Raw genomic sequence first — 23883 nt, forward strand, 5'->3', positions numbered from 1 at the left:
TGGTAGTCTCTATCTTTTATATAAATATATTTGTTTTCTTCCTTCTACTTACTTTTGGGTTTCATTCCTTTTTTTTTTTTTTAAAGAGAGAGTGTGCACCTGAGGAGAGGAAGAGGAAAGGGAGAGAATCTTAAGCAGTCTTTACATCCAGCATAGAGCCTGACTTGGGGCTCAATCTCTGAGGTTTCAGGTCATGAAACCATGACCTGAGCTAAAATCTAGAGTTCACGGCTTAACCAACTGAGCCACCTATGGACCCGTTTCTTCTTCTTCTTCTTTTTTTTGTTATTTCAGCAGTAACATTAGACAATGTGAGATTTTTATCTTTTCTTGAGGTAGGCCTGTGCAGTATCCCATAGATTTGGTATCTCATATTTCTGTTCTCATTTGTCTCTAGGTATTTTTTGGTATCTCCTTTGATTTCTTCAATGACTTATTGATTGTTCAGTGGCATGTTGTTTAATCTCCGTATTTTTGTGGTTTTCCTGTTATTATAATTGATTTCTAGGTTCATACCATTGTAGTTGGAGAAGTTGCTTGATATGACTTCAGTATTGAATTTATTGAAACTTGTTTCACGGCCCAGCTCATCTATGCTAGAAATTGTTCCACATGCACTTGATAAGAATATGTATTCTGCTGCTTGAATGGAATGTTCTGTACCTATCTATTGAGTCATCTGGTTGTGGCACAACTGTTGCAAAGGGGGGAGGGTGGACATGGAACATGCCCAGCCCAGATGCAATATACTCACTTGGCCCAGTTGTGGTGTGGCTGCTTGCATAGGTTCACCAGGACAAGAAGGATGCTTACCAGTGCTGGCAGGCGAAAGGGAGGGCCCCAAACATGGTGCTCACAAGCTCTGTTACCAGCTAGTTAGAATGAGATTGCAAAAATGGCACCAGCTAGTGCTTCCATTCCCAGAGAAAGTCACCACAGTTGAGAAGTGTTCTACAGCCACATTAGGATTAGCAAATGGGTCTCTCCCCCAGTTATAGTCTAGGTACTTTTCAAATGATTTTTGCAGTGGATTTCAGGATGAGTGGACGGACGTGTGAGCCCTTTATGAGCAGGTTCTTTGTTCTCTCAGTTCTATGGTTCCCCTGAACTTAATCCTTGTCGATTTTCAAAACCATGTGTTTTGGGAGCTTTTCTTTCGGGTTCCAGACACAAGGGTCTGGATGCCTGAAGTGCGGGCATATCCACTTCACTCTTCGATAAAAAGCTCTGTATTTATGGGATCCCTTCCTGATAGTGGGTCATCATCCCTCAGGTAGGATCCGGAGGGAGACTGAGTCTCTGCCTCTCCTACCTGTCTCAATGCATCTCTTTTATCTTTTGTTGTGGAGGTGCTGTTAATCTAGTTCCCAGGTCATCTGCAGAGAAAAATTATTCCTTATGTAGCTGTGAATTTTTCTGTGGAGGAGGTGAATTCAAGATCTTCTTACATAGCCATCTTGAACCCCAAAGATGTAGTTTTAATCCTAGCTCCTTCATTAACTAATTAACTGTCTTATGACTGTGGACAAATCCTTAAATGTAGCTGTTTGCCAAACTTATCTGGACCATGGTGTGTGGTATATCTATAGCCAATTTGTGCCTTCCACCCAATTTCCTTCTTGCTGTCTATCACGACATGGAGAAAAAAGGGTTGGCTATTAATATGCAGATAAGGTAGCAAAAGTAAACAATTAGTAAAAGTACTTTATTTTCCTCTTGAATTTGCTTTATATCTTGCTTTACAAAGTTATGAAGTTCACAGCTTTATACCAAAATGTAAGAAGGCTAAGCTATTTGCTTATAAACATTTTTGCAGTCAAATGTCATCTGATTTCATTCTTCTAATCCATATTCAATATATATAAAAAATTCAGATACCAAGGGTACTGGAGCAGCTCTAGGGCACATATTTCTTTTAAGCAGGAGAAAAGCTCTTCAACAGCCTTTCCTCCTTGACTTCCTCCCCCACCAATTCAACTGGGCTACTACCTTGAACTGTAAAGCAAATCTAGGAAACTTTAGTTGCCATGTGACCCAGCAGGGCCATATACTTGGGGCCTGGAGGTGAGGTTAGAGATTATTGTCTAATAGGGATTATGTCTGGTTTACACCAGGATTTCATATCCACTTACACATGGAACTCAGTATAGTCCAAATCACCTCCACCATAGCTTCTACCCTATCAGTCACCCTGAAATCCTGAAGATCATGATGATTTGGGGCAGGGATGAAATCAGTTTTTCCAATGTGGCAGGCATGGCCTTCGTAACAGTTCTAGGAGCTCTCCTTTTGGTAGCAGAAACAAAATTTGTAAGTCAGCATATACAAACTACAGTTGTTTGCAAAAACCAGAAGGTACGTGCTCTTTAATTCCCACTTCACAATATACTGTGATCTCCCCTCCAGTGAATTCTCTTCCATAAAATATATCATGCCATTCCACTAAGTGTTGTATACCTACTCCCACCACACCATCCACATACCTAGTCACTAAAGGTGTCTACTATATTATCTACCCCAAAACCAAAACAAAAAAGCCCCTTTGTTAGGCAAATGATCACTTAAACAGCAATGATATTGCCTATACATTATAGGTAGGTCAGGAGCTAAACACTCAACTGCTAACTTCTGAGGCTGGAAAACAGTTTCCCCCACAAAAGCAGGAGTGTAGTAGCAATGGCATTCCCTCAAATTCAAGTAACATCAGGTGGAGATAATTCTTTGCTCTTATGGTTTAACTGCTTTATCACTCAGCAGAGGAGTGTGTTAAAACACTTTCTGAACCTGATTAAAAACTTTAGGAAAAAACTTGAAGTGACTGATAGTTTGCCGTAAACTGTCATTAAAACACTAGCATATGCACACCAAAGGACGGATACTATGGATTTCTTGGCTTCCGGCCATTAGAAGTAGGCACAGGCAACTGAGGATGACATTCTCATAATGGCCTCCAACCCCTTATAAGAAATGAGGTGGGTTTTATCAGGTCATGGAACATTTCCCTTCCTTCATTAAGTACTAAACACCACGTCAACACAAAAACCTGAGCCACAGCTCTTCTCTAAGGGAAGACGGAAGGCTACAATCAGTTAAGACATTGTAAAAAACAGAAAGCAGCCTAAGTTCTGTGTAACTTTCAAGACTCTTAAAAGCAATAACACAACCATAAGCAGCCAAGATGCTTATGGTGCCTTTATTTCTAAATCGACAGCTAGAACCGCGCATTTAGGATAACACACCAACCTGGGGTTAAAAGAATTTTACAAATTCTTGAAAGAAACACGGTATTACCATGGCTTCAAAAAAAAAAAAAAAAAAGTTTGTGAAATGAGGAAAAGTATTACAAGTATAGGTGCCCACACCCATACACACATACAAGAACAGTCACAGCTGCACACACAAAGGCAGAAAGACTGTGCACAATTCTACCAAAATTAAACCCAAATCGGTTGTTACTGATTCTATCAGTCTGCTCATACCTTCAAAGGTTCCCCACGATTGCCCAACACCTCACATAACCCCTTCCTGCTGTACCAAAACTCCACCACTCTCCTCTTTTCAGACATGTCCTCGGGCAGGACAGAAGGGCACCCATGCAACATAGCGTGGAAGACTTTCATAGCACACTGCCCAGTCACCATGGAATGCGGCTTCACTACGGACCCGAATGAAACACCAGGTTTAGTAATAAATTCCAATACGCCTTCCTGGGAAATCACCCTTCCCAAACCCACACAACAGCCTGACTGCTCTGGTCATCCTTATAAGAAATGGGGAGGAGAGGTAAGAAAGCTTCTGAATCTCATAAAGAAACAGCACAGATACATTTTATGCAAGAGAATCTTCATTCTGTTCTCTCTCAAGTATCATGCAACTATCAATAGTGTGGTCAAAAAAAAAAAAAGTTTTCCTGTTCATAAGGATAGAAGTAAATAGTCTGTGGGGCCATTCATTATTTGGTAGTACCACTAGATTAGTTCTTTGTTTATGGTTCCAGGAAGAACGGCTAGAGCCTTTCCTGGAAAAAAAGAACACATACTTAAAGTCTTGCATCCACTATCATACCCTCCTGAAATCCATCCATGAAGCTGGGTGAAGTCCCCAGCCCTAGAGCCCAAGTGAAGAACTGTGAGTAGATGTGTGCACACAAATAGGGGTGGAGAAACCTGTGTGCTCTGCAATCCCAGAAAACAGTATGCATCACATCCCCAAGTCTCATATGTGGCACTGGGCTCTTCTCCCTTCTTCTAGCTCTCCGGAGACTCTTTCATAGTTTTGAGAATCCAGAAACAAAAGGCTAGAAAGCAACACTTCTAACAGCTTCTCTCAAGAGTCCAGAGAAATTCCAAAAACAAAGCAGTCTCACTAGGCTGTGTTAACTTGGCTGCTCTCAGTGGAAAATTGGAGTCTTTACCTTCCTCATACTCTACTCTGCTTTGCCAACTAGAAGGGAGGTGAAGGCAAGACTCCAGTCTCAGAAATCAGTTTCTAAGAAGCCTGCTTGAGATCCTAAAGACTGTAGGCAGGTGCTTTATCTTAACTCCCCCATCCTGGGTGCTGCAGGTGGGGCATAAGCACTCTGGGAGCCTAGAGGAAGTATGTGATGGCTGCCAGGAGTCTAGGCACAGCCAGAGAGCGGAACGGAGAGGGCTTGGCAATGGAGCACACTAAGGGGTTTCACACCCACAACAGGCCTAGAGAGTCAGAAACTGGAAAGGGAAATAAAGGCTACACTCCAGTTCAAACAGCCTGACAATACCTACACCGTGTGCGCCTGGGGCCTAACAGCAACATTGCAAGGTAGATGTTAGGTCTGTGCACTGTCCTGAACTGAGCACTCCCAGCCAAATGTGCATAGATGTCCAACAGGAAATGCTGTCAGTGAGGACCTGTCATTATGTGATTTGCTGAATTCCTAAAATATAATCAGCAGAGCAGTCACTCTAGCTGTTGAAAATCTACTGTGTGTCCCTTTGGCATATAAAGCCAGCTCTGTCCATCTACAAGGCAAGAGAATAGTGAAACACACTGCACATAATTGTTAAGAAAGGAAACTAGTTGCTTCTAATTTAAATACCCAGTTATTAGAACTAAAAAAATTAAAAATGATCCTAAAAATCTAGCATTTGCACAAACTTGTACCTAAAAGCTGGACTATGGTTTAAACCATCATAAGAACATAAACTAAAAATCACAAACTAAAAGCAATAAAAAAAATAGATATGATTAGGGTCAGACTGGGTAGTGAATTAAGATCTGTATCTTTAATCAACATCTGGAGAATACTAGTAGCACAGATTACTACGTTCCATGCTGTCCCAGAGAAGTATGGTTCCTTAAAATCTGTTTAAATCTGACAAATCTCCAGTAAGAACTTAAAGTGTACCTATCATCCCATAGAGCTGCCCAGACTTACGCTACTGGTAAGCCTGGCTAGTAACCATTTTCTCCTTCCCTGCTTCTCTGGGGAAGGGAAGACTGTGGCCTCTGAGAAGGGCCGATGTAAAATTAGTTCAAATGATAACTTCCCAACATGGGAGGCAAAAAACTTCACGAATCAATTTTGCTGTCATCCTCAGCATGTCGTTCAATGTGTCCCGCAGCGTCCTAGGAATAAAGGGAAAAGGGCCCGTGAGAGAAAAGCTGGTAGTGAGACAAGAGAAAATTCAAGCCAAGGAGAGCTTCCCGGGTACCTTCTAAGATCCATACATGAAAGGCGATTTATTTGAAACTGTGCACTTAAAGATGAGTTCTTATCTCACACAAAAATATTGTAATAATCCTCCAGGTCCAGTTATTAGATTTGAAACATTTAAAAACATTCTCTTAAGGCTCTTTCTCAAAAACTACCTAATTCATCATGTGAAACCTCATTAAGCTATTCCCCAAATCTCTGAATAATAATAAAAAGGAAAATCCCTAGACTCTATTATTGCAATTCTGAACATTCTAATAAGGCCTAAAAGGTCTGCCTGCTCTGAGAAGTCCAGTGACCCCAGGTCGGCCTCTGGTCCCACTTATGTACCTGTTTGGATCCTTTCCTTGCAGTGAAGAAAGCATCACAGTTCTTCCAGCGACATTTCAGAGTTTGAAAGTTTGGATTTGTATGGTCAGTGAGCAAATGTTGTTTCAAATGATCCACAACACCAAATATCAGAGAGCAGCCATGCCACTAGGGAGAAAGGCAATGAAAGGGTAAGGGGAAAGAGTACAGGAACCATGCAATCGCAATTAGAGCAGTCCTCGCTTGTATCCTGTACGGACTGCAGAAGCAAAAAGCAAGCCCCTTATTCTTTATTCTTGGCTAGAAAATATAACAAAGCTGGAGGCATCCACATCAATCACCCATATTCTGAGGAATATTCTTTCCAGTCTTGCAAAGACTGGAAAGTCTCAACACTTTGCCCTACTGAGAAGGTGAGGCACCCAGATAGCTGCATTGTTAGAGGAAAAGGTTAGCAAATATTGACGGACACGTTACCATAAAATTCAGTTTCAGCCACTTTTTTTTTTTTTTTAAGATTTTATTTATTTATTTGACAGCGAGAGACAAAGCGAGAGAGGGAACACAAGCAGGGGGAGTGGGAGAGGCAGAAGCAGGCTTCCCGCCAAGCAGGGAGCCCAATGCGAGGCTCGATCCCAGGACCCTGGAACCATGACCTGAGCCGAAGGCAGACGCTTAACGACTGAGCCACCCAGGCACCCCAAGCCAAGTTTTTTATCTTGCCATCATAAAATGAGTTCTTTAGTCCATTTATTTAAAAAAGAGGGGTGCTGGGTGGCTCAATCAGTTAAGCATCTGACTCTTGCTTTCAGCTCAGGTCACAATTTCAGGATCGTGAGATGGAGCCCTGAGTCAGGCTCCTTGCTCAGCTGGGAGTCTGATTGAGATTCTCTCTCTCCTTCCCACCCTCACCTCTCCCCCACTGCTTGCTTTCTACATAAATAAATAAAATCTTAAAAAAAAAAGGGTAAGAGTTCTCTATAATACTGAAGGGGCTGTGTTTCACAATTCTGAGAACTGCTGACTCGTGAACTTGAAAATAAATGTGTCTGACAAAGAAAACTACACCCTAGAAGCCTGACTTTACAGAGAATCTTTATCACTTGAATCACAATCCTTTTTTTTTTCTTTTTGAAGATTTTATTTATCTATTTATTTATTTAGCTTGCAAGTGGGGAGAAGGAGAGAGGAGAGGCAGAGGGAAAGAATCTCAAGCTGACTCCCCACTGAGCATGGTGTCCAACTTGGGGCTCAATCTCATGACCCCGACATCATGACCCGAGCTGAAGCCAAGAGCTGGATTCTTAACCAACAGATCCACCCAGGCACCCCTCTTTTTTTTTTTTTTTTTTTAATTCCTACTTTACTAAAAATGTGGCTCAATTCTCAATTTCACTTGTTAGTCAGAAAGCATCAAGACTCTTTGTCTTGGTTTTTTCCCTGTCCAGGCTTGCTTGTCTTAAACCCTACAATTCTAACAGGTTCATTTTTATAAAATAATGCAAATTTGAGTTTTTCCTGTAGCACTATTTCATCCCCTCCAGCCTTAAAACCAGATGGTATTTTCTCCATTTCTCTAGATGAATTAACCCTCTGTATTCTAGACCCTGTTTTACTATATTTTGTGTCCTTCACTGAGAAAACCAAAAAGCAAACCAAACCATGAATACATGAGTATAGGACAGTGGACAGGTCACAAAAATAAGCACTTCCATGTTTTATTTCACATACAGTTGGCCCTTAAACAACATGGTCTCAAATGCACAGGTCCACTTACATGTGAACTTTTTTCAATAAATATAGTACAGTACTGTAAATGTATCTTTATTCCCTTATGATTTTATTTACTTATTTAAGTAAGCTCCACGCCCAACATGGAACTCAAACTCACGACCCTGCGATCAAGTCACATGTCAAGAAGCCAGGCATCGCTTCTTAGATCTTAGTAACATCTTCTTTCCTCTAGCTTACCATATTGTGAGGAAACAGTATATAGGACATATAATATACAAAATATGTGTTATTGGTAAGGCTTCTGATCAAGAGGAGGCTATCAGCAGGTAAGCTTTTGGGGAGTCAAAAGTTATATGTGGATTTTCAACTGCATAGGGTTTGGTACCCCTAAGTCCCTGCACTGTTCAAGGGTCAACTGTACTTCTGTAACAATTGATATTTTTGTAAAAATGTATTGATTTTTAATAAAACAAGCAAAAATCCCCAGAGAGATGACCTCTGAGGGGATAATATGTAGACATACTTTATGTCTAATCTTAGATTATTCATGAAAGAAGTATGGAAACATTTTATGTATAGTTTTAAAAAATAAGTTTCCTTGGGGCATCTGGGTGGCGTCGTTGGTTAAGCATCTGACTCATGGTTTCGGCTCCAGTTGTGATCTCAGGGTGGTGAGATCAAGCCACATGTCAAGCTAGCTACATGCTCAGCGTGGAGTCTGCTTGATTCTCTCTCCCTCTCTCTCTCCCTCCCCCGCCCATTCATGCTCGCTCCCGTGCTCACTCTCTCTCTCCCCCTCCCTCTAAAATAAATAAATCTTTTTTAAAAATAAAACAATAAAAATAAGCTTCCTTGTCCTCCAGTGGGAGGCAAAAAGTTGATGCTCAAATATAAAAATGCTTAATTGATGCTAATGAAGATCTATAAATTAGCCTAGCATTAAGCAACTCCTAAGTCTGGCTAGAACAGTTTCACTCCTTACCCAACAACGGTAATTCTGCATCAGATTCAGCCTCACAGCTTGAATACTGCCATCGTAACAGCCAGTATAAATCTGGAAAAAGCGGTTTCTCGTATTAGACCAAAACAAAACACAAAAAAATCAATGACTGAACATCCTCAAAATATGTGTCAAAAGCTCTTTGTGCTGGCTGTAAGAAAACACAAACCAAAACCAAAGCCAGTCCTGAGTCCTACCACGGCTAAGTATGTTCTAACTGTGAAGCTCCGCTCCTTAGGGAGTCGCTCCTGAGAGCCGGGCTGAGAACCACAGCTCAGGGCTGGAGGCCCCCAGACCCCAGGCCCCTGAGCACCGGATGCTACACTACGCATTACACGGGAGCCAGCTGCGTTCCATTGCAACAAGGGGTGCTACTGCTCAGAATCTGAAAAACATGCACTCTGCTTCAATCCCATAATTTAAAAATAAAATAAATCAAGGTTTAGCAGGGTTGAGTGAATTAGCTTCTACTTTTAGGACTGCTTTCACTTCGCCATACTGGCCAGGTCTCCTGACTCCATTCCAATGTTCTGTTCAGATCGTAATGGCTCGGGAAAAAGCACCGCTCAATTTTTAGGGGACAGGTCTTAAACTTATTTTCTGTTTCATGGGGGTATCAGATTTTTATTGTAATTATTTTCACTTATCAATATAGCAAAGAGAATATTAACAATGTCACTGGGTTACTTCTCAGTGATACCACACCAAAAGATAAAGGATTCAATAACGAGGTGTATCAGAAACAGATAACATCTATGGGAGTGATAGAGAGGAACATTATCATCAGTTTGTAGTTTTTAGTGAACATGTCTAAAGCAATATGTGACATGGCTAATAATACTCACCATACTTTTATGGATGGTCATACACATAATCATGTCTTTGTGTCCTCCATAAACTTGCAGTCGATCATGGGACTTAGGTGGAGGAACAAAACAGAAAGAGAATTAAGGTCATTCATACCCTGTGTTTAATAAGTATAATCCCTGGAGGCCGCTGGCAGGATTAAAACCATACCCAAGGCACTATGGTGAGGCACCGGGTGCATTTTCACAGAAAAGTAATCTGACGACCATCTTTCTAATAAGTCCTCAGAGGAGGTGCTGGCCATTGGAAATGAGAGAACGAATTTCTGTGTCGTGTCAAAGTCTCCAACCTGAAACTACACACAGGGAGCACTAGGTAGGCTTTAGAGACTACCGCTGCAGCCTGTAACCCTCCGGTATGGACCTGAGCCTCACCACAAGCCTCGGAGTATTTTTCTCAAAGTGTAGTCCATGGACCATCTACTTCATTATCTACAGGTCTTCTGAAAAATGCAGATTTCTGGGCCCACCCCCAACCTTACTATATTAGAAAAAAAAAATTAACACCAAACCCAGGCAGATATTCTCCCCAAATTGTTGAAGCAAAAAGTGATCTAAATTCTACCTGTAATTCATAGACACGAACAAATTTATCCAAGCAAGCAGTCACCATCACTTTTCCTAGGATATTCACCACAGTCACTGCGTGATTGTGACCTTTATAGATCCGCACGAGCTCACCGGTCTGCATCCAAAAAGAGATAAGTCACTAGACTGATTTTCAAGATTCCTTCTGACTTTTGAGATTTCGTGTGCCATTATTCCCTAAGTCGTACTTCTGAAGCTACTTGTACATAAGGGAACTGAACTAATTTTAACAGCTGAAGTACTCACACAAGCATTTCTCACAATGTAGGTATACAACATATATGAAATGTACCCTGACGGAGAGAAGCTGGTGTCATAGAAAGGGAAGGCCCACAACTCTATCTGCATGTATTTTGTAGGTGTTGAAGTATTTCCATTTTTCTCATCCCACTGCACCTGGACAAATCCCTGAGGCTGCTCTGTCCCCAGGTTTATAGCCAGGCACTGAGCTTCCCAGAGCTGCCTCTAGGACCCAAGCAGAGTCTCTTGGCTGTTTTTATTTGTTCTATTTTAAACTACATAACATACCCACTTTCTTGGAGCCTCAGCTGCTCAATTTATCTCAAGCTCAAATGAAACAAACTAAACCTTACATAAACTTTGAATCTGTCCCCCATTAAAAATGTTGATCAGGTCAGAATTTCCAGATTGCTTACTACCTTCCAAGAGCTCATGCAGGTACAGACTGTTATTAAGCTTTTCACTGGAAAAAGGGCTTTCATTTGAACTGCAGGTCTGAGGAATCCTTCAAGCTTTCACCATCATTCCATAAAGATTTCTTTACATCAACACAACTTACATGAATGTTATGGGCGTGGACTGACTGATCGCTGGAGCCACTGAACACAAGGTCATTCACCACCTTAAAGAAAAAAATTCATTGAGTTAGATTTGGTATAAAGGTCTGAGTTTTCTCTGTAACCTGTAAAGCACATTGTTGAATTCTAATTTATAACCTACTTTGAGATGAACATGAACTAGGGACAAAATAAGTTCCTCAAATTTACTAAAGTGAAACTTCTGTCCTACCACCAGGTACTGGGATGAATGGACAACGTATTAGTGGGTTTGCTGCCTCCTGTGAATGACTGTGAAAGAGCCGAGAGGGCTTTGAAGTCTGTCTATATTCTATAATAAAATACACCTCTCTGTTAATACATTAAAATACAGTACAGTGACCCAAGCACTGTAATCTTGCTCTTTTCAAGATGATGTGTTCTAAACAAGTCATTAGACAACAAAGGAAATGCCACTCAAGCCCTTCTATTTGTGCCAGACAACCCACTCCTCTTCTCTTGCCCTGTACTTGCCTTCATGCAAAGAATGGTTTTGCTGTGGCCCTCCAGAGTTCTGAGGAGGAGTCCATTCCGTGCATCACGAACACTAATGGTACAGTCATAAGACCCAACAACGAGCAGCTTTCGGGCGCCTTCCTGTGCTGTGGCAAGACAGCTAACAGCCCGAGGGCCGTGGCATTCGAAGATTTCAAGTCGTTTATTGTTCTAAAAAAATAAGCCACCATTATATGAAGTAAAGGAAACTCAGCTGGTAAATGTCAAAATCAACCCAAATCACTACCTTGATACGAACTCTCTAATTCTATTATTTGTACTTAAGTTCTCATACCCCATCCCTGTCTTTAACTTCCCAACCTCTGCCATTCTCATCCCAACTCTCTTTGTGTCCAAGATTCCCTCCTCCCCCAATCCAGTGGGGGCACAGCAAACTCTTGCATTATAAACACATTTCTAACTTTAAATTACAGTATCTGATCATAATTAGTACTTGATTCTCTTTTTAATGCCTTCTCTCACTTCCCTTAATAACAAATGATCAACTTTTTTTTTTCATTCTAACACATCTTCCATGCCTTAGACCCAGAAACTCTTTCCCTGATTTTTTTCTTATCAAAAATTATGCAATCAATTAGTCACATTTCCAAATTTCTCCACTGAGAATTACTTACTGAGGTTTAATTTTGGTAAGAGTCTCTCATTCTCTACCTTTCTGTTATTCTAAGTTTCTTCTATTTTCTCGTTCTATGTCATCTCTCATGACATCATTTAGTGAACTAGAGAAGCCTATTACATCAGTCAGAGTGGCATGGTCACATCCTGAATTTCCAAACATTACTTAACCTCAGATCTTAGACTTACTTCCCTCATCCCCATATCAGTCTTGTTTCTAAAGTCTCCCACTTCCCCAAAACGTCTAAAAAGTAACTTTGGGGGTGGGGGGTGTGCCTGGCTGGAGCCAGGAGGTAGAGCATGCTACTCTTGATCTTGGGGTCATGAGTTCAAGCCCTATGTAGAGACTGGGTGGAGATTATGTTAAAAAAAAAAAAAAAAACGAGTTTAAAAATAAATAAATAAATAAATAAATAAAAGGAACTTCAGGTGCACACAAGTGGTGAAACTCCCAGAAACTAAGCACAGAGCAGCAGCTGGGAGCATCCAGGGCTAAGCAATGACTCCAATCACCTTAGGTGCTTGGGAGACAGGCTGGTGGTAGTTTCGGGCCAGGCACAGAGAACCAACCCTGGCTTTCTGTTGAGATCTCAGAAGCACTGCATTCTAGGTGTGCGGCCAAACCAAAAAGGGCCCAGTCCTCATAAGACTTCAAAATTCCCACGTCTGCAGAGATTCTCAAATCTCTCTGTCAAGGTCCATCCTCTCTGGGCTTGTCAACCAGTTAGGGACCATTTCCATCTGAATTTTTCGTTCTCACCCTGCCTCAAAAGTCCTGCTCCTAACCTCTGTCCACCTTTGATAACATTACTCTCCCAAAAAAGGAATGAGGTCATTATCAAGTTTTATCCTTTAAAATCTTTTAAATCTATTCTTTCTTCTGCATTTCTATTGCCCTAACCAAATCTAATGTAGACTGTTAGCATTTCACATATGGAATGCAACAACTTTCAGTAATGACCCTTCTGTGATCTATCCCTATCAAGTGAACCATATAACTTGGCACTTGATTATCTATGGACTAGACTGTTTTTGCTTGATTTTAAGCTTCTTAAAGGCAGAGGCCATGAGATCTTTTACTGTATCCCTTATAAGCAGTGGTTCCAGCTCACATGTGGAAGGAGAGTTGGCAGGTATTCTTAACATAGGAATGATACTGTAATTGGGCATAACACAATAAACACCATAACATGCTGTCAAAAGATGACCATGAGGCGCCTGGGTGGCAGTCAGTTAGGCACCTGACTCTTGATTTTGACTGAGGTCATGAACTCAGGGTTGTGAGGTAGAGTCCCACATCCAACTCCATGCATGGAGCCTGTTTAAGATCTTCTCTCTCCCTCTCCCCCTGCCTGCCTACAGCATCAGCAACACTCATGCACTCACTTTCAAACAAAAAAAAGATGACTAGATGACCTTGGGATACAGAGCTACAACTCATTAGTAACCAAACCCATCAACTCTACCTCTTACATCTTTTATCCATTCTCTTCTCTGCATTCTTAGACTGACCGTTCACATCATCTTCTACAACAGAGCCTCCTAAATGATCTTCCTGCCTTTACTAGTACCAGTATTTTCCTATCATCAACTGCAGGATGACTTTCTCTAAAATACAAATTGGACCGTATCTCTCCTACTTTAAAGCCCACAAGATGGAAGTCCACCCACATTAACAAAGCATATAGGGCTATCAAGAACTTGTCCCTCCTCGCTTCCTAAGCTTTAACCTGAGGCCTAGCACATAAAAATGCTCAGTAAAGGTTTGCTCAACAAATGAATTTACGTTTGGATTAGGAAAGAATGAGGCCACATGAGCAAAAGGCAAACCTATGACTGGGTTCACATTACAGAATAGGTTATCCTCAAGAAACCCTAAATCACTTCCAAACCACATCAATGTCATACTCAAAAGAATTTAAGCTTATTTTTCATGGTGTCATTCTTAAAATGAGATAGACTAGTTTAACCTATGACTCATTATTTGGCCCCAAATCATCAGGCTTGGTTTAATTTAGTAGAGCTACCTTTTGGTCCTGGCAAACTTAGGCCTGAGCAGACAGAATGAAGGATCTTGTTTCACTTACGCCAGAAGATAACAGTTTTTGAGTAGCAGCTCATTCTGTTGTTTTCTCACACAAGAAAACAGGAAAATGTCTGCCTTCTCCTTCTTTCCACACACACACTACTTTCTAGTGTTCTCCCACCAGACACTGACCTTGATGTTGAAGGTGACCACAGTGCCATTTGCCAGTCCTGCATAGAGGATTCGCCATCGACTGTGGAGGCAGAGAACCCGGTCTTCCAGCTGTAACTGCTCCACACACTCTCGTGTCTGACAAAAGTACACAACACCTAATCAGCAGAGGTTAACAGCAAATAAAACGTGAAAGCAATCCTTCTTACAGCAGAGTGTGAAACGATTTTTATGAGGAAGAAAATGTAGCATCCTTTATCTTGTAGAAGACTATCTTAGACTTGGCCAAAGACCCTCAAGCTATAAACAAATATCAACTCTAATAATGTCACTTGTGTTCCTAATTTGGAATGTAGAAATTCTTCAAAGGGCGCTAAGAACTGGGCCTTAGGGGCACCTGGGTGGCTCAGCGGGTTAAGCATCTGCCTTCAGCTCAGGTCATGATCCCAGGGTCCTGGGATCAAGCCCCACATTGGGCTCTCTGCTCAGCGGGGAGCCTGCTTCCTCCAGTCTCTGCCTGCCTCTCTGCCTACTTGTGATCTCTGTCTGTTAAATAAATAAATAAAATCGTTAGGGAAAAAAAAAAGAACTGGGCCTTAAACTTTTAAATGAAGTAGCCAAAAGTAAAGCTGCCTTGACATCTAAAAAGGAAAATAAAGATTACAGTTGTATATTTGACACTTTTATTAATCATGTATGTGCTTGCCTGTAATTGATTGTCTATTTCAATAGTTTCCACATGCCTCCTTCAAACCAGTGCCAGGCTGGCTGATCCATAATTAGCTGAGCAGCTTTAAAAATATACAGAACCCCAAGCTTCTTCCTTGATCCATGAGATTCTAATTCAGTAGCGTCTGGAATGTGTATTAAAAAAAAAAATTTCCAGGGGTGCCTGGGTGGCTCAGGGGGTTAAGCCTCTGCCTTCAGCTTGGGTTGTGGTCTCAGGGTCCTGGGATTGAGTCCCACACTGGGCTCTCTGCTCAGCAGAGAGTCTGCTTCTCCCTCTCTCTCTGCCTGCCTCTGTCTGTCAAATAAATAAAATATTGTAAAAAAATTTTCTTTACTAATTCTAATGCATATCCAGGTTAAATAAGTACTGTTTGATCTCACTTTCAAGAAATGATTTCCACGAATTTCCCGATCTGGGTTATACTAGCAATTCTAGTTACCTAGGTAATCTGGCCCTGTTGCTAGTAAGACAGTGAGCACTCAAGATTTGTTACTAAATGATACTACCCAGTGAAAGGCCCAAGTATAGCTTTAGACAGGACTGGAAACAGATGTTAAAATCATGATGGTTAGAAGGATGGACAAGCTGTGGGTAGGGTGATAAAAGCTATAGGCCGGTGTTACATAAACAATGAATCTTGGAACACTGAGAAAGTAAAGTTAAAATAAAAAAGAAAAAAAAGCCATAGGCTATCAAAGCTTTTGACTTCTTTTCCCAACCTTCTTTTATAAAGAGTCAGTCTCCGAAATTATTCCATTTTCTCCCATAAAATTACAAATATAAATGCCACGTATAAAACTGTGAAATAAAGAAAAAAGACAGTAAATATGCCCCAATGTTAAAATCCATGTTGCCTCTGGTTAACCCACATGAAATCTTTTCACAGTTTTTATAGGGCAATCAGATACATAATGTAGTAAGAAGAGTCCTTTTGAAATATGAGTGGTCGCTGACAAGCATCTAGTCACCCACAAACGGAAAGGTACGACAAGATTAATAACAACATTCCGTAAACTCAGTTGATAAAGCAGCGGCAGGGTTTGAGAGGGTGGACTCCAATTTTGAAAGAAGTTCTACTGGGAGTTAAACGCTATCAAACAGCACTACATGCAATAGAGAAGTGGTTCATGAAAGGAAGAGTCGATCATGGAGGCAAACTTCACTGTGGTCTTATTTTAAGAAATTGCTGCAACCACTCCCACATCTGTCAGGGGCCACCAACACTGAGGCAGGACCTCCCACCAGCAAAAAGACTACAGCTCGCTGAAAACGCAGATGATGGCTAACTTTGTTTAGCAATAAAGTATTCTTTTTCTTTTTTTTATTTTTCCTTCTTTTCCCCTCTCTGTGGAGGAGAGAAAAAAGTATTTAATTAAGGTACATACATTGTCTTTTCAGATAAAATGCCACTGCACACCTCACAGAATATAGCATCAACGTAACTTTTATGTTCACCAGGAAACCAAAAAATTCCTTTGACTCTTTTTATTATGATGTTCACACCTTACTGCAGTGGTCTGGAACCCAACCTGCAGTATCTTTGAGGTATGTCTGTGTCAAAATTGGCTCGAAGCATAAGAAAATGGGCAGAATGAACCATCTATCTCCACTCTGCCTAGTAAATAACAGCCAAAGCAGCTTAATATGATCATTTCTGACTTCTCTGGACTCACTCACCTTGACATTATAGCAGCGAATGGTATGGTCACTGGAACCAGTGTAAAGAGCAGCATTCTTCCCGGAGATCTGGGTAACCAGGAGGCAGTTCACTTTGGAGACGTGCCCCTCAAAGACACCAACGCACTTCCGACTCTAAAGTCAAGCACATATCAGATCGTTACTTGTGGATACGTAAGTGTTAGAGAACACATTTCCAAATGCTAAAACACACAGTTTCCTGCTGTATCCTTAGTGCCTTGGTTATGCCTGGTATACGAAAGGTGCTCCGTAAATACCTGTTTACTAAATGCCCAGTAAACAGTCACATGAACTAAGTACCTGCAACTCTATGTTATCTGAGCCATTCCAAAAATACTTAGGGCGATCTGCTGTTGGATAGATCAGAATTTTAATTAATGCCTGGGGCAAAGCTCTTCAACATAGGACCAAAGATCTGACAAATCCAAACTGCAGCTGATTTCTCAGATAAGTTCCTGCATTTCATCATTAACTTACGAATGTTCCACAACATTCAGAGATGTGTCCTGTGCCATCACGGGCCGTAGTGGTCCAGGGATGGTTTCACAGGGGAGCATCCTAAATGTTACCTTTGTGCAAAGATGGAGACCCACTTAGAATGTGCATACATACATTTATCTTACAATTTAGAATTAGAGCTAATCCCCCAAATGTTACACTCCTATTTCCTGGTACCACTGCTTCCTTCCTTCTGTCGTCGCTGTTGCCCCTTCCCATCACTAGCCTAATGGAACCTAGACACCTGTTGCCTAGAGTGAACATATTTTCATGGTCCATTATCTAACCTTTTGACTTTCAAGACTTCAGCAATTTCAAATACTTTCGTGGTGCCTGTTCAGACAATGAAGTATTCCTAAAGCTTCTTGGCTATCACCTTTGATAAGTAAAATTAGTTTGACACACACCGAATTCAAAACTCATTCTATGAAAAGTTCATTCTTTGAAAACTGAGACAAACAAGCATCAGATTACACTAAGTGTTGGGTACAAGAACACTGTTGCTCTCCTTAATAACTTGGGACAATTAATCAACTGTGAGGAAAAATCCCTCCTCTACTACTTCCCTCATACTCATTCTAACCTATTATGTAGCAGCTACATGAAGGACCTTATCAGCAACACCAGGACCAGAACCCGATTGGCCAAACCCTACTGCTGGCCAATCGGTTGTTCACGGTCAAGCACAGGACCCACTTTTACAGCGATGGGAGGAAAAAGAAACCCCAGAGCCTTCTGAAATCTGTCTGTATGCAAGAGGAGAACTAGCTTTAGGAAGAGGTGACACCAGAGAAGGCAGAATGGACAGAGAGGAAGAAGCTAAGTCCCCAGTGACCCTGCTAAGCCATGGCATCAACCTCATCTACAGCTAGTCTAAAAGTCACCTCATCTTTGGACAGCAAATGGATTCCCCTACTGTCTAAGAGTGTGTGGCCTGGAGTCCTGCAAAAACATTCCAACAGATTTATCAACTCACCACCAGATTATAAACTCGGACAGTTTTATCTGCTGAACAGGTGTACAGTAAGTTCCCAAATATCTGAATTGCATTCACTGCGGCTTGGTGCCCCTCAAAGCTCCCTTCTGTAGGCTCATCGTCATCTCCTGGCTCGGATGATATTTCTGGAAAACAAGAGTATGTTTCAGAGACGTGCCTGCTTTTGTCAGAAAAGATACTAAAAAATCAAAACCATTACAGATTATAGTGGTCCCTGGATTCTCCTTAAAACTTAGTTCCCCTAGCAAAACACATTTTTCATTAATGATCTTCATTATGAAGACTTTATAACAAGAGAAGGCAGAGAAGTTCTCTTACATAGGAGAAAAGATAGATATTTATTTTTTGAGTGAACCTGCAAAGTACAAAATCTCTCTTCATATCCTCTCTTCTGCTGCCAAGTTGTTCTGCTGAATAAGGCATTATTCTTTATGCAGTTCCTTCTCAAAGCAAAAACCCCGGAGAGGCAATGAAACCTTAATAGTCATTAGCTGAACAGATAAGACAGATGGGAAAAAGAAACTAAAAAGGCCGGATTTAGGATTTACAGATACCATAATTGCTGGTCAAAGCAATCCTCTTGCTGACAATCACCCCTCCCAACCCCACTCTATAGGCTTACTTAAACCCTGGCTCTAATATCTACAAGCCTCTTTTTCTGTGGCTAATTTAAATGAAGCTGAATAACCAATACCTGAAGAGTTCTTTGAGCCTTTTATGGAGGAGATCACAGTCTGAGTTTCTGCCACACTACAAAATAATAGCAAACGTCTTTTTAGCATCTGTGAATAGGAGGCCGTAAAACTTAAATTTTCCTGACATAAAATGGGCAACACAGCAGTGATAGAAGCAATCAGTTTTTTCACCTGAAATTTCTATATGAAAGGAAATGTAAGTACAGTAAATATTTACAACACAAATGAGAAAGCAGAAAATCTCCATTGCCAAGGTTTGATTCTTCCATACCCAGAATCTCTACTAATTTCCTTTACAACAGGTTCATTTAAACAGTGATTCATAATCAAAAGTTCTATGTTTTAAGAAAAGAATAAGGGTAAAAGCTGTTCTGACTGGACCAGCACAACATCCTCACCTTACAGGGATACCATCTTTATAACGTGTGCCAATCTCACTGGTAGAGCTAACTTCATCACAGCCAGAACGAGACGTTTCTAAGGAGTTTTGCTCTGTGGAGTTCCAAATATCCTTTTTAGATGGGCTGTCTGGTTTCTCTTCTCCAGATTCAGAAGAATCAATGGCCACCACTTCCAACTGAGGGTTAGGGATCTCTAGGACTTCCAGAGACGAGTCACTATCTGGCTCATCCCTGACACTCTCTTGTTCTGGGCCAGTTCTGCTATCTTCCCAGGTGGAGGTTGTCACCTTCCCCCCTTTAGCTGACTTTCCGGTCTTTACTTTCCTTACAGGTTTAGCAGTAAATACATCCTGTTCAGTGTCACTGTTCTCAGGAACATGAGCAGCCCGAAGTGTTTTCTTCTTCCTAAGTTTCTTCTTTTTCTTGTTTCCCCGAGTTTCAGCTGATGTCAAGGTAGACTCTGCCTGTTGCTCAGGCTGGTCAGCTGGAGAGTGGGGCTCCCTCTCTACGGGGGTTTCAGAAACAAATGACAATCTTGGAAAAGAACTGGTACAGGCCTCAGACCCGCTGTTGCCTTTGACTGGCTCTTCATCTTCTTTATTTATACCTGGAAGATCAGTTGGTTGGGAAGAGGGTGCATTTCCTCTGTTCCTGGTATTTCCTTGCTCCGTGGAAAACTTCAGTTCTTGGCTGGGCTCATGGAAACTTTCTGTGACCTCTGACAAGGACAATGTTGCAGTGATGACTGGATAGACTGAACAACTGTCACTGTTCTCGCCTGAATTGAGAAGAAAAAAAAATTATTGCATCTTCTTTTGTGTCTGCTGTTTATCATTATAAACTGCCATTATTTATCAACGATTGAATCTCTACCAAATAATGACCTTTCAGTGATATGTGAACAAAGCTCCAATTGTTAAAGTGGTTATCTCACCCCTCAGCTTCCCATAACCTACAGAAATTTCTACGATAGCACTTACTACACTTGGCCCTGCTCTGATCTCACAAATAACATGCATGTCTTATACTACACAAAAACTCTATGGAAAAAAAAAACCACAACTTTTTATGGGCACAGACGGTTTCTACCAATCTCTTTTCTTTCTTGTTTGACATGTTCACATATTTAATATCATGTTTTACTCTTGGTAGACATTTAAATATCTACTCGGCTCAAGTCCTTTTGCCTTAATTTCTCAGATGTTTTCACGATGCTATTTTACCAGTACATCAGCTAGTGTGGCTACATAACAGTAGTTAAAAAGTCTGCTGACTTAAAAATGTCTATTTTCTTTGACTTAGTTATTTCATGTGGAGGAATTTAAACTGATGAAATAATCACAGACATACTCAAAGACATACACAATGTAGTGTTATAAAGAATACTAAAAAAGGGGGATAAAAAGCAAATATTCAAAGAAGATTATAAATAACTGTATCCATATTATGCAACTCCTCAAGTATTATTCAACTCATAAAATTAAAGTATTTCAGATGAATTATTTTTATGCCACAGGAAAATGATCATGAGAAATCAAGTAGAAAAAAGGTTATAACAGACTATGATTTTCCTTTTGTATAAAGTCTATGGATAAACACACAAACATTTATAACTTAGGACTGAAATAATGTATAACAAAATAACACCTAATTTTTATTCTTACACCTTTTGTTTTTTTAAGAATATATTTATTTATTCATGAGAGAGAGAGGTAGAGGGAGAAGCAGGCTTCCTGTGGAATAGGGAGCCCAATGCAGGACTCAATCCTAGGACCTGGGATCATGACCTAAGCTGAAGGCAGATGCTTAAGCATCTGAGACACCCAGGTGCCCAGTCTTCGATCTTTTTACAGTGAACATGAATTATTTTGCAGAGGAAGAAACCTAATAAAAGACATTTTAAAAAATCTTAGCTTAAAAAGTCACAATACTTCTTTGCCAGTTTTTTAAAAAATATTGAATACTACTCAGACAACAGCAACAAAATTCCAGATGAAAGATAATATACATTCAAGATAGTTATCTAGATCAATGTTATAACAGGTAGCAAAATCTAGGGTAATTCTTCAGACTTTTTCTGCTCAGATCACACAGTACCAGTTTATTTTTACTGAACTGTCAATATAGCACCATTACAGTTATACAAACTTCAGGTAACGTTAAAAATAGCTTAGAAGTTATTCTCAAATACTGACCAGGTGGGTGTAGTTTATGAAAAGAGTAAAAACTGGCTATTTCTCAAAACCACTCAAGTTCCTGTTAATGATTCCAACTCCAGTGTCCTCTGCCTTTCATCATGGGCACCTGTCTCTCGGGCTTATATTAAACCTGTCTTGCCTTTAAAGGGTAAAGGTAAGTGCTAAGAAATTCAGAGGATACAGCTTATCTAGGAAGTTGACTGAGTAACTTCAACTCCACTCATCTCACAAAAAAATAATTCTGCACCAATCCTCATTATGGAACATTTTGCTAATGCAAAGTCAATTTAGTAATCCCAGATTAAGGGAGATTGAGGAAAAATTACTGATGTTTAAATAATCATCATAGAAATGCCTGGGTGGCTCAGTCAGTTGAGTGACGGACTCTTTGATTTCAGCCCAGGTACTGATCTCACAGTTAGGCGCTCAACCCCCGAGTCCGGCTCTGCACTGGGCATGGAGCCTGTTTAAGATTCTCTCTTTCCCTCTGCGCCTCCCCCACCACAAGTGTACACACACTCTCTCTCTCTCTCAAAAATAAATAAGCAATCCTCCCTAAATGAAGGAAATCAAGAAAAATTAATTCTAGCAACTTCCGTTTTAATGGGGCAAATATGACTACATCACTGACCTAAAACTGTCCTAGACCCACTTCCGGGTTGCCCTTAACCCACAGAAAAGCTTACATACTATTAGCTTGTGGTAATTCCTTGGACACATTGCCAGCAGAGCCTTGTGACACAGCATTCACACCCTCGTCATGTTCAGGAGACATGGGTTCTTGTTTAATCTGAATTGAGGAGTCTGGAGCAGGAACACTGCCATGGGCTTGAAAAGTAGGAGATGTGGTTACTTGGAGGGGGACTCCGGTGGGCGACGGAGACATGTGGGAAGATGGAGGCTCCAGAAAAACTGGGAAAAAGGGAGTAGGCAGCAGTGTGGCATCAGCAGATGTCTGAGATCTACTGTTCCTTTGCTCTCGTGGAAGGCTATAAGGAACCTGGTCTGGGCGCTCGGAAGGTTCATATGTTTCTAGAACGGGAAACATACGTACGTACAAATGCAAAAACGTTTTCTGAAAAATCACTCATTTCAGAGCCAATTTGTATTTTTAAACATTACAAGAGAATTCTGAAGTCCCTGATAATTCTTCGAAATATGTTGTCATAAAATCTATACAACCAACAAGGACACAGGCAGAACAGGCATTAGTATTCCATTTTTAAATTTTAAGTGACTTACCCAAAGTCATATAGTTACTAATAGAAGAGCCAAGATCTGAACCCAGGTCTTTTGATTCCTAACCCAAGGCTCTTTCTGCGACATAATGCCCCTGCTGCTAAGCATTTTCGGGGTGTATAATCACCCCAAAAGCAAGGAGACAGGAGAGAAAACATATGACCTTTACATGACTACTTCAATACCCCTTGTATAGATAACGAAGAAATAAACAAGCTATAGAAGATCCAATCCATCAGATGCTCTCCGAATACCTTGTAATCCCTGCAGAATCTGTATTCTATGGGTCCTCAGCGCACTCATCTCCATAGTTATCTAAAAATAAAGTAACTGGTTAAGCATTTTGAAATCCAACTTTAGAGATGATCTGTTCTCATTAAATGTTCCATCGGCTGTTACCTGCTGCTTGAGCATCAGAAGCCTCTGAACTTCAACATATGCCGCCTGCAGGGCTGCCCGGGCTTGCAGAAGGTTGTTATCCATGCACTGCAGTGATCTGCTCAGTTCTTCCTCCCTTAAAGAAATATTCAGCAGCTGGTCAACCTGAGAACGTTCTGCCAAGAGAAACCATAAGGCTCAGTTTAATGCTGGAGATTTCTTCTTAATAAGACAGCTCCTCAGAAGATAGAACTACAGCAATTCTCTAGGAGAAACCTTTATGTTCTCTCCAATAGGTCACCAGAGACTCATCCAATCTCACAAGTCACATAGTCAAGACTGATGTCAGAGCCAACCCAAAAGTGAGAATTGATAAGATGGAGGTAGCTCATAGGTTCAAGTGTGCCAAGACATAGTATCACCATCTTCCGCCACTTTCCTCCCAAGTGAAATCTTTGTCCCAGGCAAAGCAACTGTTGTACATTTCATTTCCCATTTTTCCTTTATCTACTACCCTCTTCCCTATGGTTTTTGCTTAGGTTAGACCCCAGATGTGAATGGCTTCCACTCTCATCCCAATTCATATTTTTCTAGTCTCTTAGCTAATATAAAATAGTTCGCTTTATTAGAGAAAATGTCCTGAAGAAAATAAAGCTTCAAAATAGTACATTTAAATTACTTTAAGTAAACTGA

At 40.8% G+C, this 23883-nt stretch overlaps 1 protein-coding gene across 3 annotated transcripts in view; it reads right to left on the minus strand.

The window, feature by feature from the left end:
* Window positions 1-1684: 1684 nt before the first annotated feature.
* ZNF106 (zinc finger protein 106) overlaps window positions 1685-23883 on the minus strand; it is a 65480-nt gene continuing 43281 nt past the window's right edge. Inside the window, exons 8-22 of one of the 3 annotated variants that reach the window (XM_046008378.1) lie at window positions 23212-23366; window positions 23067-23127; window positions 22264-22401; window positions 19373-20153; window positions 18974-19029; window positions 18259-18404; window positions 16764-16898; window positions 14378-14494; window positions 11503-11694; window positions 10992-11054; window positions 10170-10289; window positions 9584-9655; window positions 8721-8792; window positions 6026-6172; window positions 1685-5607 (exon numbers count right to left, since the gene is read on the minus strand). In XM_046008378.1, coding sequence (XP_045864334.1) covers window positions 5551-5607; window positions 6026-6172; window positions 8721-8792; window positions 9584-9655; window positions 10170-10289; window positions 10992-11054; window positions 11503-11694; window positions 14378-14494; window positions 16764-16898; window positions 18259-18404; window positions 18974-19029; window positions 19373-20153; window positions 22264-22401; window positions 23067-23127; window positions 23212-23366 — 2312 coding nt within the window. In that variant the 3' untranslated portion in view covers window positions 1685-5550. Of the gene's footprint in view, window positions 5608-6025; window positions 6173-8720; window positions 8793-9583; window positions 9656-10169; window positions 10290-10991; window positions 11055-11502; window positions 11695-14377; window positions 14495-16763; window positions 16899-18258; window positions 18405-18973; window positions 19030-19372; window positions 20154-22263; window positions 22606-23066; window positions 23128-23211; window positions 23367-23883 lie in introns of all 3 variants that reach the window. The other 2 variants (XM_046008377.1, XM_046008379.1) reach the window with 2 other exon arrangements.

Source organism: Meles meles, chromosome 6 (assembly GCF_922984935.1).
Source record: "Meles meles chromosome 6, mMelMel3.1 paternal haplotype, whole genome shotgun sequence".
NCBI lineage: Eukaryota > Metazoa > Chordata > Mammalia > Carnivora > Mustelidae > Meles > Meles meles.